The sequence below is a fragment of the Notolepis coatsorum genome, assembly GCF_963971535.1.
Source record: "Notolepis coatsorum genome assembly, chromosome: 14".
NCBI lineage: Eukaryota > Metazoa > Chordata > Actinopteri > Aulopiformes > Paralepididae > Notolepis > Notolepis coatsorum.
Genome location: NC_140178.1, coordinates 88,138,086 through 88,155,212, shown reverse-complemented (window position 1 = coordinate 88,155,212; position 17,127 = coordinate 88,138,086). Strand labels below are relative to the sequence as shown.

The window sequence follows — 17,127 nt, the reverse complement described above, 5'->3', positions numbered from 1 at the left end:
CGACTGCACCTTTTCTTTAGGCGGCATTCGGCTGCCATGTGACTGCGCGCACATCGGTAACAGCGCCTGTTGGACTTTATCCATTGGCTCACTTCTTCTGCATTCATCTTTGTGAACAGGTCACATTGTGACAGCCAGTGTTCTTTCTCACAGTAGGGGCACACCATCTTCCACTTCTCTTTTCTCGAGGGGGTACTGTGGCTCTTACTGCTCGGTACTGACTCTGATTGGTGCATGACAGTCACCGATCTTCTTCCATCATTTATTCTCCTGGGTCCCTCTCTGGAGCTTGGCGTGCTCCGCCCGAACGTATCCAGTCGTAAGCTGCTGACTTCTCTCGCCAGGAAGTCGGCTAGATCAAGGAGGGATGGTTCGGGGCCGTTAGGATCCCGGTAGTCTCTCTGCCGCCTAAAACGCTCTTGTCTTGCGGGTGGCAGCTTCTCCAAAATCCTCTCGACGTTAGAGTTGGCGTATAGCTCATGCATGCCCTTTTCCCGTTGCGCTCCCAGCATCCCTACCAGGGACTGCACTTTGATTGACAGGTCGTCTAATGAGCGATTGTCTGTTGCTGGGGGTAGGCGATCAATATGCCTTATCTCTTGGATTACGTAATCCCATATACGTCCATATCTCTGGTCCAGCGCTGCTAGGGCCGCGGTGTATGGGGTCGTAGAGGTGGCATAGGCTAGCGCTATATTGTGCGCTCGCGGTACTTTCAGGTGCTTCAGTAATATTGCATACTTGTGGCGTTCATCAGCGACATCCACCATCATTGTCTCTAAGCACATCCAGAGCTCCGTGTACTGTGCTCGATTCTCATAGGTGAAGTCTGGAAACGACGGCGTGGCAATGTATGACGCCGTGGATGGCTGATACATCGGCGAGCGTTGGGGGAGAGACCTCCTAGGCGAGTCTCCTCTTGCGCCTCTCTGTGGGCTGGTACCGACAGGGTACCATGGCCCGCTGGTCCAGGTGCTATTCCTCGGGGCTGGTCGTGCGTCGTGCTCACCCGTGAATAGAGTCGGGGGTCTGTAGCGCAGCGCCGCGGGGGTATAGCCTGGGCTGTACTGGACCTCCTGGTCCGGTGGAGTACTGTGCTGTCGTCGGGCTTGGTTCTCCTCCTCTCCCTCTTCTTCTTCTATCAGGTCCTCTAGATCCTGTAGTCGTTTATTTAGCTTCTCCGCAGTGTATGCCGCTCCTTCCTTGTAGCTGGGTCTCGCTTGGACCGGTCTGGGAAGAGGGTCTGCGGGGGGTATAGGCTTGGTCTGTTGGTCAAGTTCAGGGTCGCTTGCTCGGTTAGGAGACGCTGCCCTTGACTGTTGTCTCGACGAGTTCCTTGAACCCCTGGCGGAGGGAGAGGGTGTTGCCTTGATGATCAGCTGCTCCATTAGCTGCGCTTGTAACTTGTCGCGCTCGACTTCGCGCTTGGTGAGATCTGCTTCTCTTTGGGCACCGGCAGCGGCGCGCTGGGCGTCGGCCCGGTCTCTTGCCATATTCTCTTCCGTCTGAAGGCGTCTCATCTCCAGGCGTATGCGCTCTTCTTCGCTCCGTTGCTGTGCTTGGAGTCGATCGCGTTCGCCCTGAAGTCGATCGCGTTCACCCTGAAGTCGATCGCGTTCGGTAGAGGCTGTCAGGCTGACGAGGAACGCCTGTTGTAGCATCCTCTCCGCTTCGCTGGGGGAAGACGGTTGTAGAGGTGAGCCGCTCCTGGGTGAGCCGCTCGTTGGGGAGTCCTGGAGCTCTATTTCCTCGGCGCTCTCCTCCTCTTCTTCCGTGCAGAGTTCTCTCTCTGTAGGGTTGTCTTCCTCCCGGGGCTGGTCGGGGACTACTTCTTCGGTATTGGCGGGGGGTAAAGGCATGTCAGCTCCCTCCTGGTCCCCACCGTGAGCTTGGTCAGTTACATTAGAACCCACTAGGGCCTCTGTGGTCGGGGAAACCTGGTCGTTAAGGTCAGACATAATTTTACTTTCTACTTTTACCGCGTTTACCGTTTGTCGAAGGTTAGGTAGTTGACTGACAGCGTAATCCTCTAAGTACTGAGGTGGCTGTCGTCTGCGCTACGGGCGTTCTACGTTAGGAGGACCGTTTCGTGGAGTGTTCATCATAGGCCATTTTAATATTAATAACACTATATTAATATTACACTAGTTACCCTCCGGCTCGAAGGACCAATTGTAACTGAGGGGTACAATTCCCTGACTGTATTGATAAGTATGGTATTATTAAACCACTACCGCTTGTACTTTAACTTCTGGCCATCCAGTACATGATATAGATATGATGAACACTTTCCCACCTGATGAAACGAAGTCCACACAAATGTATAAATCGAATATTTTATATAGCAAAGGGTATATACAACGTTCACTTAATGACATTTATGATTTGAAATGCACTTGTATGGCAAATGAGTATTCGTAGGTAAATCAACATTGAATGTCCAATCTCTGGTTACGCAGGGAGTAAGTATACAACCCGGTTCTTTAGGGAACTATAGCGATGGTACTTAAATGATTATAGCTGGATACACTAAGGGGGGGGGGGTCCCGCTGGTTGTAAGACAGTAGGGGGGGGGTTAGAAGAGCCGCTGGCGGTATCCCATCTGGCCGACGATTTCTTGGGAGAATTCAGAGTCCTGAACACGATGCCCACAGAACCTCGGTCCACAGATGAATACAGCTGGACCCTCTCGTGGACGGTAGCTGCCGGTCCACAGATGAAGAGACGTGAGGCGACCTCACTCGGGGTAGAGCGCCGTCTCACCTGGACTCCTCTCCGGGGGGTAGTTCCAACACTCAGCAGTGTTGGCCGTTATCCATGGAATAATCAAAGCACCCAAAGCATGTAGATAATCCAAGCCGTGGAAGGCTCGCCGTCGTCCGGGTAAAGTAATCCAATGTACAGGTCCACTCGTCCTGGCCCGGAGCTCCTCGGATGCAAGCACCACACGTGGTCTGCCCAGCCTGGTTAAGACTCCAGATAACGTCAGGAACGATGGGGGTACTGCTCACTTTATAACTCTAACCGAACGATGCACCATACATAATAGACTATTATTAGCTTAATAGAAATACGTCCAACTCGACGGTATAGTGCCAAACTATGACAATTCAACTATTAATCCACACGATGTCTCAATGCCTATTCTGAGGCCAAGTAGGCCTTACTGCACCACACGTGCGTCGTGGGTGAGGCTTCGCGTCTGTTACTCGGTTGGAGGGTAAAGAACTAATGGACTAAAAAGAAAGTTCTACTTTACTTGCGCCATATATATATGCGCTGTGAACAAATAGTACCATTCGTATTTCGCCAGACGTATTCCTACGCGGAACCGGGCTTGCCACGACATGTTGGTCGGCACGATTGAACTTGAACCAAGGGGTATGGCTGCTGGCGCCAGGTTCTCGTCCAATGGTAGAATGAAACTATTATGGGCTGTTCGTAGACTAAAGGGATATTCAGTGCATATTGTACAAGGAATATACAGGGGATATCAAACGATATACAAATACTATTAAATATATATATATAAATAAATATATATATTCGGTTTAATCTGATCCTTCACAACAGCCGCCCCCTAATTAGTCCCACCTAATTAGCTAAGCAGAGACAGATTAACCGCACTGTCTACCACTCAAGGTCCGCTGTAAGGGTCAGTCAACTCACAAAGTCATGGGGTCATGGTCATCATCGATAGTGTCTGGGAGTCGGGGCAGTTCTATTAGCCTCGCCACGGGTCGTGTGTAAGTTCGCCCTTGGACGAGCACTTCAGCTGCTCGGACCTTGCCATCGGCACCGGTGATCACTTTGCTTACGCGGCCAGCCGGCCACATAGCTCTGGGTAGTGACTGGTCGATAATCATGACGACTGTTCCTTCTGTCAAATTGTCTCTCTCTTTTACCCACTTCTGGCGGGTCTGTAGAGACGGTAGGTAGTGGAGTAGGAAGCTGCTCCAAAACTTGTCAGCTAGTACTTGACTGTACCTCCACATTCTTCGGCCGTTCGCTTCTTCAGGCCTGTACATTGTCTGGGGTAGCGTGGGGTCCAGCCGCTCCATTAAGAGTGTGTTGGGGGTGACTGGGTCGACATCTGCTACATCACTTGAGACGTAACCGAGGGGCTTGGAGTTCAATACTCCCTCGATCTCCGTGAGGACTGTCATTAGGACTTCTTCCGCCACAGTCTGGGCCCCAAGCACGGCGTACAGGGCTGTCTTTATAGAACGTACTTCTCTTTCCCAGGTTCCACCGAAGTGGGGTGCGTTCGGGGGATTAAACTGGAAGTTAATCTGGGATGGAGCGAGGTGGGTCTTAAGTTCTGGGCCCATAGCTTGGAAGCTCTCTCTCAGCTCTCTTTCTCCGCCTTTGAAGTTTGTCCCGTGATCAGACCCTCTCGTGGACGGTAGCTGCCGGTCCACAGATGAAGAGACGTGAGGCGACCTCACTCTGGGTAGAGCGCCGTCTCACCTGGACTCCTCTCCGGGGGGTAGTTCCAACACTCAGCAGTGTTGGCCGTTATCCATGGAATAATCAAAGCACCCAAAGCATGTAGATAATCCAAGCCGTGGAAGGCTCGCCGTCGTCCGGGTAAAGTAATCCAATGTACAGGTCCACTCGTCCTGGCCCGGAGCTCCTCGGATGCAAGCACCACACGTGGTCTGCCCAGCCTGGTTAAGACTCCAGATAACATCAGGAACGATGGGGGTACTGCTCACTTTATAACTCTAACCGAACGATGCACCATACATAATAGACTATTATTAGCTTAATAGAAATACGTCCAACTCGACGGTATAGTGCCAAACTATGACAATTCAACTATTAATCCACACGATGTCTCAATGCCTATTCTGAGGCCAAGTAGGCCTTACTGCACCACACGTGCGTCGTGGGTGAGGCTTCGCGTCTGTTACTCGGTTGGAGGGTAAAGAACTAATGGACTAAAAAGAAAGTTCTACTTTACTTGCGCCATATATATATGCGCTGTGAACAAATAGTACCATTCGTATTTCGCCAGACGTATTCCTACGCGGAACCGGGCTTGCCACGACATGTTGGTCGGCACGATTGAACTTGAACCAAGGGGTATGGCTGCTGGCGCCAGGTTCTCGTCCAATGGTAGAATGAAACTATTATGGGCTGTTAGTAGACTAAAGGGATATTCAGTGCATATTGTACAAGGAATATACAGGGGATATCAAACGATATACAAATACTATTAAATATATATATATAAATAAATATATATATTCGGTTTAATCTGATCCTTCACAACAGCCGCCCCCTAATTAGTCCCACCTAATTAGCTAAGCAGAGACAGATTAACCGCACTGTCTACCACTCAAGGTCCGCTGTAAGGGTCAGTCAACTCACAAAGTCATGGGGTCATGGTCATCATCGATAGTGTCTGGGAGTCGGGGCAGTTCTATTAGCCTCGCCACGGGTCGTGTGTAAGTTCGCCCTTGGACGAGCACTTCAGCTGCTCGGACCTTGCCATCGGCACCGGTGATCACTTTGCTTACGCGGCCAGCCGGCCACATAGCTCTGGGTAGTGACTGGTGGATAATCATGACGACTGTTCCTTCTGTCAAATTGTCTCTCTCTTTTACCCACTTCTGGCGGGTCTGTAGAGACGGTAGGTAGTGGAGTAGGAAGCTGCTCCAAAACTTGTCAGCTAGTACTTGACTGTACCTCCACATTCTTCGGCCGTTCGCTTCTTCAGGCCTGTACATTGTCTGGGGTAGCGTGGGGTCCAGCCGCCCCATTAAGAGTGTGTTGGGGGTGACTGGGTCGACATCTGCTACATCACTTGAGACGTAACCGAGGGGCTTGGAGTTCAATACTCCCTCGATCTCCGTGAGGACTGTCATTAGGACTTCTTCCGCCACAGTCTGGGCCCCAAGCACGGCGTACAGGGCTGTCTTTATAGAACGTACTTCTCTTTCCCAGGTTCCACCGAAGTGGGGTGCGTTCGGGGGATTAAACTGGAAGTTAATCTGGGATGGAGCGAGGTGGGTCTTAAGTTCTGGGCCCATAGCTTGGAAGCTCTCTCTCAGCTCTCTTTCTCCGCCTTTGAAGTTTGTCCCGTGATCAGACAACAATGTAGACGGTTTTCCTTTCCGTGATGTGAATCTTCGGAAGGCCATAAGGAATGAGTCTGTGCTCATGGTCGGAAGGAGTTCGATATGGATCGCTCTGGTGGTCATGCATTTGAATACAATACCCCACCGCTTCTCGGTTCCTCTTCCTCTCTTTATATACAACGGGCCAAAACAGTCCATGCCTGTGGAGTGGAATGGCTTGTCGCCGAGTCGGAGGCGACAGGGTGGTAGGTCAGCCATCCGTGGTATGCTGGGCTGCGCGCGCCACTTTCGGCAGTCTAGACAGGTTCGCTGGAAGCGTCGCACCGCTTCTCTTCCTTGAAGTATCCAATAGCGACGTCTGATCTCCGCGAAGACTCTCTCTGCTCCTGCGTGGTGTACATCCTCGTCGTATTTCTTTATGATCAGCTCTGTGACCTTGTGTCGGCTGTTCAAGACTATCGGGTACTTAATGTCATCCGGTAGATCGGGGGCTCTCCGCAGGCGACCACCCACTCTGATGAGATTATGGGCGTCACTCTCGGGTGCCAGGTGGAGCAGTCTGCTGTCTGATGGGACGGGCTTTCCTCCCTGTAGACAGTCTAGCTCATCGGGGAACGAGTCTCTCTGGGCTCGTTGTAGTAGAAGAAGTTCTGCTTCTTCGTAGTCAGCTGCTGAAATGTCAGCGGTGGACTGAATCTCTGGGTGGTGCCACAGGAATGTCTTTAGCTGCGCACTCTGTAGGGTAATGCAGTCATCTATGTTGGGGTCTGTGGAGGCGACTGTGCTCAGTCCACAGAACATAGGTTTCTTGTTCTCAGCCTCCTCTTTACTTGCTTCCCGTGGGGTGGGCGTAGGCCACTCTTCTTCCGGGAGCTTGAGGAATTCTGGTCCGTCACTGTAGATGTTGCGACGGGTGAGGTCATCCAGGGACATTCCCCGGGTGATGACATCAGCTGGGTTGTGTTTGGTGTCCACATACCGCCAGCTCGCTGCTTCTGTTAACTCTTGAATCTCGGTGACTCTGACTCCCACGAAGACTTTGTATCTGCATGAATCAGACTTGATCCATGTGGGTACTGTCGTGGAATCTGACCACAAGATTGTTCTGTGCACCGGAATGGTGAGTTCACGTTGGATTAACGTGGCTAGATGCGCTCCTGCTAGGGCTGCGCAGAGCTCTAGACGCGGGATAGATTGTTGCTTTCGTGGGGCTATTCTTGAGCGAGCCAGGATGAAAGCGGTGTGTATCTCTCCTCCCTTCTCTTGGGCACGCAAGTAGGCCACCGATCCATAGGCTACTTCGGAGGCGTCGCTGAAGACGTGTAGATCCATCTTGCATGTCTCTGGCCTCACCGTGGGTGGGAGGTAGCTGCGGCGTATATTGACGCCTGGGAGTGAGCGGAGCTCCGTCTCCCACTCTCTCCATGTGGAGGCAAGGTGTGCGGGTATTGGGTCGTCCCAGCCCTGGTCCTTGTCCCATAGTGCTCGTACAATCATATTTGCCCTGGTGGTGTAAGGTAGAATACATCCCAACGGGTCATATTGTCTGGCAAGTGTTCTGTACACACTCCGTCTGGTGGTCGGTGTCGCCGTCGACCTTCCCTGCTCTGGAGTCAGGGGTTTGTGTCTATAGTGGAGCGAGTCTGTTTTGAAGCGCCAGACTAGTCCTAGTGTCATTTCTTGGGCTTCTCCTGGGATGGTCGCCATCCAGGTCTCGCTGCTGGCAGCCTTGTCCGCGGGGGAGAGGCTGCGCAATACGTGCGGGTCACTGCTGGCCCACTGCCTGAGATCAAAGCCGCCTTTGATCAGGGAGGCGCGTAGCTTGATTAGGGGAGCCTCGGCTTCTTCTTGAGTCAAAACGCTTTGTAAACAGTTGTCCACGTAGAAACTGTTCTTCACACTGTGTCGGACCTCTTCATCTGCTGCTGGGTCCTCTGCGACCTCTGGGTTGAGGTTGCGCAATACTGGGGGGTCGCTGCTGGCCCGCTGCCGGAGATCAAAGCCGTCTTTGATCAGGGAGGCGCGGAGCAGCGCACGACGTCGCCAGTCAATTTTCTTCTCGACATGCTGCAGGAGTGTGGTGTCTCCTTCTGTCGCTCTGGAGTGGAGGCAGCTAGTGGCTGCTGTTCGGTTGAGACATTTAGCGAGGGGGCCTTGTAGTGTCCACCCTAGGCGGGTCTCGACTGCTGCAGGACAGCCTCGGGGTCCTGTATGGACCCGGTCAATCGGGACTATGAGTTCTGCATGGTCGGAGCCTATCAGCAGGGTCGGGGTGGCGCCGTCTATGAGCGGGATAGGTAGTTGACGCAGGTGCACATATTTATCCATCAGCTTGGCGATGGGGTAGGTGTACTGCGATAGTCCTATTTCTTGGCTGGTGAAAGCATTTGTAATCCTATACCGTCGCTCTGGCTGCCCGCTTGCTGCGATAGTGAAGGAGACATTCTCGCCCTTTATCGTCTTTAAATCTCTTCTTATTGTCCGAATCGTCATTTGGTTCTCGCTCCCCCGCAGTCCCAGCTGGGCCGCAGCGGACGCGAGCAGAAGGGTCTTCTCTGACCCGTCATCAAGGACGGCGTAAGTGTCCATGACTTTATCTTGGTAGCTCAATGTCACACGGACTACCTTTAAGAGCACTTGGGCGCCGCTGCTGCTGGCGGGGTCAATGTACATGACACTTGCCTTGGTGCCGCTCGATGGTGCAGGTGAAGGCCGTCTTCTGTTACTGTCGTGTAGTATATCTAGATGGGCTCCGTCGCACCGACTGCACCTTTTCTTTAGGCGGCATTCGGCTGCCATGTGACTGCGCGCACATCGGTAACAGCGCCTGTTGGACTTTATCCATTGGCTCACTTCTTCTGCATTCATCTTTGTGAACAGGTCACATTGTGACAGCCAGTGTTCTTTCTCACAGTAGGGGCACACCATCTTCCACTTCTCTTTTCTCGAGGGGGTACTGTGGCTCTTACTGCTCGGTACTGACTCTGATTGGTGCATGACAGTCACCGATCTTCTTCCATCATTTATTCTCCTGGGTCCCTCTCTGGAGCTTGGCGTGCTCTGCCCGAACGTATCCAGTCGTAAGCTGCTGACTTCTCTCGCCAGGAAGTCGGCTAGATCAAGGAGGGATGGTTCGGGGCCGTTAGGATCCCGGTAGTCTCTCTGCCGCCTAAAACGCTCTTGTCTTGCGGGTGGCAGCTTCTCCAAAATCCTCTCGACGTTAGAGTTGGCGTATAGCTCATGCATGCCCTTTTCCCGTTGCGCTCCCAGCATCCCTACCAGGGACTGCACTTTGATTGACAGGTCGTCTAATGAGCGATTGTCCGTGGCTGGGGGTAGGCGATCAATATGCCTTATCCTCAGCCCGCTGGAGACGTGGTTCTGCAATATCAATGTGTGTAGCCTGAGAAATAAGATACAATAACTTCCTTACAATAACCATATAATATATAAATAGCCAACTAATAGGAAATAGGAGTAATTCCAGATATTGATACATACATTGATGAATACAAAAACGGGGCGTATGGCAAAACTTTTATTTTATAAACGGAAAGGTAAAAATAAACACAACACATGATGTATTCTTAATCTTACTAATAGGCTACATAAAAGCCTAAGAACAGTTTAATAAGCCAATCATATGGCGAATCGACATGGGTTTAATGCGTACACCCCCCTCCCCCCAAGTATCCACCCCCCTCCCCCCCTGTAGAGGACGAGTCGTGCGGTGACCGGAAGCCCGCTCTTCGTCAGCGCGTCGTAGCCGCCCCCCTCCACCACCAGGAGTCTGATTTTATAAATCACGTGACCCAAATCAGCCAATGCCCGCAGTGCAACACTCCAATTCAGCCATTGGGTGGGACGGTCACGTGACCCAAATCAGCCAATGCCCGCAGTGCAACACTCCAATTCAGCCATTGGGTGGGACGGTCACGTGACCCAAATCAGCCAATGGAAGCGAGCGTCCTCAGCCCGCCGGATCCTCAGCCCGCCGGAGACGTGGTGCTGCAGGTGGATAGTATTGGGGTGGGGGGACACTGTACATTGGAGGTGGGGGGGGGGGGGTTTGGGCAGGAGGGGTGGGTGGTGGGAAGTGTTGTTTTCCCAATATAATACATCATCCTGAGACCCAGGGGGAAAAGTGTTGTCACTTGTATTATTTTCTTTAAACATTTAACTTTTTTTTTTTTTTTACTCTATTCATATTTTACAAAATGTGCACTGTAGTGCACAACCGGACTTCATTGATCGTAAAACAATAAGAATCATAGGAATATTTTGGAATTATGAAAATTGCATCCACATTCACATTGTCTTTTCACTGGCCAAAAGTGTGTGTAACAACGAAGAAAAGAAAACTTCTAATTTGATTCTTCTGAATTGTTCCTGTAGCAGGCAGGCCCCTTTTCTGAAGTAGACCAGTGTTCCTCTGGGAACCGTGTCAAGTACATGACTGAATTACCACCTATTCCCATCTGTGTCATTCTTCCATGTTTGCTCTGATTAAAAACCTCAGATCCCTACATTTGGTTTTGGCCCATGAAGCCGTCTTTATCAACTTCATGTGGCTCAGTGCATTGCTATACTGAGATATATTGTTTCTATTTGTGATATAAATGGATGCTTGTGCCTTGCTAGTGAAATATATTGTTTTTATGTGATATAAATGCATGCTTGTGTGAGCTAAACTGAGATAGTCTCATGTATCTGCCATGACCGACTACCTTGTTGTTGTTGTTGTTGTTGTTGTTGTTGTTGTTGTTGTTGTTGTTGTTGTTGTTGTTGTTGTTGTTGTTGTTGTTGTTGTTGTTGTTGTTGTTGTCCTTACAGTATGCTATGCTGTAATTTGCCCAGAACAAAGCTTCTTTGTGGGTAGTATACGAATATTTCATAACTGTCCTTTCAGAAAGCACTGAGCACACTACAGGTATAGTTCAGACCTCCTTCTTGAGTGTTATAGGGAGAAAAATATATAAATAAGATGAAGAGGGTGTGGTATGCTATTGACCTAAATAATACATCTGTATTTTAGATTTGTTCACTGGAAGAAGACGTATCATCCCCCGTCATCTGCAGCTGGCTGTGCGTAATGAAGAGGGACTAAACTAACTCTGGCGTGTTGCCCAAGAAGACTAATGACCAATTACATGCGCAACATTGATAAGACAAATTAACCAAACCGGTCTGAATACATGCAATTGTGCTTACCCGGTATGTACCGTTTCCATAAATGGGACGAATGAATACTTAAGTCTTTATGTTGACGAGGAAATGTGTTGTTTTGTAATCCATTGTAACTAGTGCATCGTTCTGCCGTGGTTTGATTTGATCAGTCTGCTAGACTGAACGTTTAGCAATATATTGTAACTATATCCATTATAATTATATACAATAATTGTGATTCATATCATCCCGCCCTCCGGCTCATTGAAACAGTACCATAGCAGTAATTACGTGGTAACAAATGCACCATGATGGCAGCAATTTATGCATTTCCACATGTATGGATGTGATATGCAGTCTGATCTATATTTTAATTAATCATTAATTAAATGATTAATATATACAAATTGGCTTGGAAGGAGTGAGACTCATCAATGTTCCCCGTCTGGTTCAAATAACTACAGATCGAAAAATGAAATACATGTTTTGTATAATTAGAAGACCCCTTCCCCTCAATGTAGACTATTACATAAGAATGCATTGTTCCTTCATGGGAAATGGTGGTTGGCTCTTAAAAGAGCCTTTTGATGTGAACAATGTTCTGCTTGGACGCTTACTTCTTCTTGGGAGCTGCTTTCTGCACTGCTTTGGGCTTGGCAGCCTTCTTCGCTGGAGCCTTCTTGGGAGCAACAGGCTTTTTCGCCTTCTTTGGGCTCTTGGCTACTACCTTCTTGGGACTCTTGGCTACGACCTTCTTGGGGCTCTTGGCTGCGACCTTCTTGGGACTCTTGGCTGCGACCTTCTTGGGACTCTTGGCTGCAACCTTCTTGGGACTCTTGGCTGCGACCTTCTTGGGACTCTTGGGACTCTTGGCTGCGACCTTCTTGGGAGACTTCTTGGCTGCAACAGCCTTCTTAGCTGCAACAGCCTTCTTAGGCTTTTTAGCGGTGACTGGTTTCTTGGCCGCTGGCTTCTTGGCTTTAACCTCAGCCTTGTTGATCTTGAAAGAGCCGGAGGCTCCGGTACCCTTGACCTGGACCAGGGTTCCCTTAGTCACCAGACTCTTGATGGCAGTCTTCACACGAGCCTTGTTCTTATCCACGTCGTAGCCACCGGCAGCCAGAGCCTTCTTCACGGCAGCAAGAGACACGCCGCTCCTCTCTTTAGAAGCAGACACTGCCTCGACGACCAAGTCACTGACGCTGGGACCTGCTTTCTTGGGTCTGGGAGCTGCCTTCTTCTTGGCAGCCTTAGCCAGAGCAGCTGGAGCTGGGGCGACTTCTGCCATTATTCTCTGGTTCTCTGCTGCGAAACAAAAGCTGAAGTAACTAGGAGTGTCAACAGACTGATAGAGTGGCCGAGGCAGGGGGCTGGTCTTAAACACTGCATGAGAGCCATGTAGACTCAACCAGCTCGGTCCTCCTCTGCACTGTCAAAATGCTCTGTCGCTTGTGTTTTCTCTTCGCATAAAATAGTTAAAATACACAACTATGAATATTGCAGAAATCTAACGCCAAATGTCCCAACTAGTAGACACATGTCCCGTCAGAATCAAACTATTTGGAGAAACGTGGTTAATTTGTGGATGCTCCAAAACAATAATGTGTGCCGTCACCACTGTTGTGCAGCTACTTTTTTCTTGTATTTATCTCTTACAATTCTTTAGAGTAAATTAGAATCCGACAAAATCTCGTTTTCCAGCGAGCCGAGCTACCTGACAAGGGACTGAAAGAAAGATGAGTCATCTGGGGTGACGCGTTTTGTTTTAAATGGGTGACTTTTCGGTGTTGGTAAACACAGTCTTTTGTTGGTGGTGGCCTGTAGTGTGGGTGACCTGACCTCGACTTCGTTTGAGTAAGTGGAAGGTTTAATGTGGCCTATATATGGATAAAAAAAACTGAAATGAGTCCTACCTTTATGAGTATGTACCGTATACAAGAAACATAGCTACATTTAGCTTTTTGTTTACAATACAGGCTTTAAAAGACAACTGAAACCACATCTAACAGCCCTACGCCTGCACATTATGTACATGTAGACACACACACACATACCCATAGTTACTTTTATTTTTACTTTATTGTATTTTTAGTGACAGGAATATTAGTCGCCTATCAAATAGGTGGCAAGAGTATATGGTTTCTCACTGCTTGTGAATTGAGTGCATATTAATATATAGTGTTATGTAATGTATATTGTACTATGTATGATTCCATTATGTTTAGGAATGCGGTATCATGTAATATGTTTGATAGAAAGTATATTGTCACTTTCTGATTTTTAATTCCACTTGGTTGCTTGTCTGAACATGTCTTATCTGTAACATGTTTATATGTTATGTGTGGACCCCAGGAAGAGTAGCTGATGTTTTGCATCAGCTAATGGGGATCATAATAAAATCATACTGTAAGAAAGAAGAACACAAACAGTCCATGCAAGGCCTCTATTGTTAGTGTCTATTGGTGTAGTACATGTTGATACATTCTGAAGAAATGGTTCAAGGAATGAAACATACTATGTTTCTACTACCTGTACCATAGTGCGGCATTGGTACACATGGCCCATGGTGACCTGTGTAAATGTTGGTGTCATCTGTTTAGTAACCCAAACAAGAGGAAACCATCAGCTCAACTCAGCATCAGTAAACATCTGTTACAAAAATGTATCCTGGCATTCCTATGATAAAAAATGATGCCATGTACCATTGATATCATGGTTTTAAAATGGACTATACCATGTTATTAATGGATCCATTACATTTACTATAGCTGTACCATGGTACATCATTTATATAATGACTGGTACCATGGTAAGACAAAAAAAATAGCACCTTGTGATTATTATTATGGTAAATAATTTATATGACTGGTACAATGGTAAAACAGAAAAAAAAATTGTATAGGGCAGATTCAGAGCACCTCATGAAACACAAAAGAAACAATTGAGCTGCTGATCAGTTTGATCAAAAGTGTCCTTATTGGTAATATGCTCAGAAAAGTTAGGCCCAAATCTGTGATTTTATGTTGTATGACAGACACATCTAGAGAAATTGTGACTAGATTTGAAGCATTAACATTACGAGTGGAAAGAGTATGGTGTGGTGTATCAGTGCATTTGTTGAAGTCCAAACCATAGGGGATGCCGGATGAGCAGAGTAACATTTCAGCCAGATGTGGAGTCTGCGTATCCTGCTAAACATGGCGGGAGAGGGGACCGGCGGCGTATAGCTTATCCGCAACAGTAAGTTACTTCCGGGGTAGGCCTGATTGGCCCCGACAGGCACGTGACGCGCAACTTTCTCTGCCGCGCGGCACGCTCGGCAGAGCTTGTGGAATTACGTAACCGTCCAAATCCGCTATGACTCTCATTCGGCGCTTTAGCTCACCTGGCATAGCAGCGGTCCGTGGTCCTGCGGTTCGTTGTTGACGTGAGTTCAAATCCCATGATTTTTTTTTTTTTAACGTGATTTTTTTTTTAACATGTATTCTTTCGCCGGTTAAGGTTAGGCATGGTTAAGGTTAAGGTTAAGGTTAGGCATTGTTTCGGAGTTGGTTAAGGTTAGAACGGTTAAGTTTAGGCGCTGTTAAGGAGCTGGTTAAGGTTAGAGTTTGTGTTAGAGAATGGCAATATTCTTTCTATGGTTAAGGTTAGGCATGGTTAAGGTTAAGGTTAAGGTTAGGCATTGTTTCGGAGTTGGTTAAGGTTAGAACGGTTAAGTTTAGGCGCTGTTAAGGAGCTGGTTAAGGTTAGAGTTTGTGTTAGAGAATGGCAATAGACAGCCTATTTCCGCGCGACAGCTCTCAGCAGCCTCGTTGCGCGTCCTGAGTTTGCCGCGTCACGTGCCTGTCGGGGCCAATCAGGCCTACCCCGGAAGTAACTTACTGTTGCGGAACAGGTACACGCGGACCGGCGATGATCAGTATTGCTGAAGTCATATTTTAGACTTCTGATTGCTGGAGTTTGATGTCAACAATGTTATAAAAGCGTATTGTTGTTGTAATAATGTATTTAACATAGGTATAGGGTGGTTAATCTTTTTCATTATAATTATATGGCCTGGAATGTATTATTTTTCAAATAGCATTTCCACTTTGAAAATACTAAAATAAACATTATCCATGTGTATTATAAAGACCATCAATGTATTATTGATCAGGGTTCTAATACAGCAGGTGATATTTAAATGTACTGTATAATTGTGATGTAAAAGCTAGAATTCTATCCAATCTAGCTACTTGTCAACAACCTAAAAATCACAGGATTTTGACTAGTAAATATATAATTTGCAACTTGATAGCCATCCAAACTATGATTACAGTTGCTAGTAGTTTATTAATAAATAAGTAAGATATACAATTCCATCTCCCGACAGACCCCCCTACCATGATAATACATGTACAAACGAAATGTAGGACATTTTTTAAATAGAGAATTTAAAAAGGGAAATACCCGGCACTCAATAACCACTTTGATGAACAGCGCGATCATGAGAATAATAATAATAAGTCTCCCACGACTGGATGGCTCTTAAAAGAGCCTTTGGGTATATCTCCAGTGAACGGGGTAGTTTACTTGGAGCTAGTGTACTTGGTCACAGCCTTGGTTCCCTCAGACACAGCGTGCTTGGCCAGTTCACCGGGGAGCAGCAGGCGCACAGCGGTCTGGATCTCCCTGGAGGTGATGGTGCGGCGCTTGTTGTAGAGCGCCAGGCGAGAGGCTTCTCCAGCAATGCGCTCGAAGATGTCGTTAACGAAGGAGTTCATGATCCCCATGGCCTTAGAGGAAACACCGGTGTCGGGGTGGACCTGCTTCAGCACCTTGTAAATATAAATGGCATAACTCTCCTTCCTGGACTTTCTGCGCTTCTTGCCTCCCTTGGCGGTTGTCTTGGTGACGGCTTTCTTTGAGCCCTTCTTGGGCGCTGGCTTGGCTGGCGCTGGCTTGGCTGGTTCAGGCATGATGGTCAATCGGAACTATACAGCAACGAATGTGGAAACAGAAGCGCACAGCTACCATTTTATAGGTCAAATTGTGTAAATACAGCTGCTTGGCTTCTTGTATACGATTGGTTGAGAAGCTTCTTTGTCCCACATTTCCCGCGCACAGGAAACTATTTGCGCGCAAAGCCATATAGTTACCCAACTATTCTCTTAGCAAAACTCCATAGCCACAAAAAGATAAAACGTTACTTATTGCACTTGATATTAAGCCAAGCAATAGCCGACATGAAACTGCATTTGTCCAAGACAATGATTTTGTGCACATTTGTCTGTATTCTGTCACTGCTTTGACCTACAATAATTTTATATATTCATACACACACACATCTGTCTGTACCTGCATTAATCATTTTTACATAGATACTGATGACTTATTACTAGAGTGTCTTTGTACCTGTATCACTGTACATATTAATACTACAACTCTGTGCATACATCTGATTAACACTATTATTCAGTAGTACTTATTTATATATTTTATACTCAGTTTAATCACCTGTATATTGTATATTACTATTGCACTTTACTGTTACATTTGCACTCACTTATTTGTACTGTACCTTTAGTATGACACTACATTTGTATAAAAAACCCATGGCATTGTTTGAGTTTTGTACTGTATGACAATACATTTTAATCTAATCTAGTTAATCTATATTCCAAAATTGTACAATGTAAGTGTGGCTTTATCGCACATTTCCCGCGCACAAGAAACTAAGTTATGGATGATTGAAACTCTTCTGTAACTCATGGTTACTTGGTGATGAGCTACGATGGTGGTCAAACGAACATGAGACATCACTGAATTTGGTGATGTGTCATGTTCGTTTGACCACCATCGTAGCTCATCACCAAGTAACCAGAATGAGTTACAG

At 47.6% G+C, this 17,127-nt stretch overlaps 2 protein-coding genes across 2 annotated transcripts; both read right to left on the bottom strand.

The window, feature by feature from the left end:
• Positions 1-11,865: 11,865 nt before the first annotated feature.
• Positions 11,866-12,540, bottom strand: LOC311241168 (histone H1.3-like; the record flags this gene model as incomplete). The annotated part of the gene is made up of 1 exon (XM_084329898.1): positions 11,866-12,540. The coding sequence occupies one exon, from the start codon at positions 12,538-12,540 to the stop codon at positions 11,866-11,868; it is 675 nt and encodes a 224-aa protein (XP_084186024.1).
• A 3,024-nt stretch (positions 12,541-15,564) lies between these two features.
• On the bottom strand, positions 15,565-16,219 carry LOC311241173 (histone H2B-like). The gene has a single exon (XM_084329903.1). It carries the CDS (start codon positions 16,208-16,210, stop codon positions 15,821-15,823), a length of 390 nt encoding a protein of 129 aa, XP_084186029.1. The 5' UTR covers positions 16,211-16,219; the 3' UTR covers positions 15,565-15,820.
• Between the last annotated feature and the right edge of the window lie 908 nt (positions 16,220-17,127).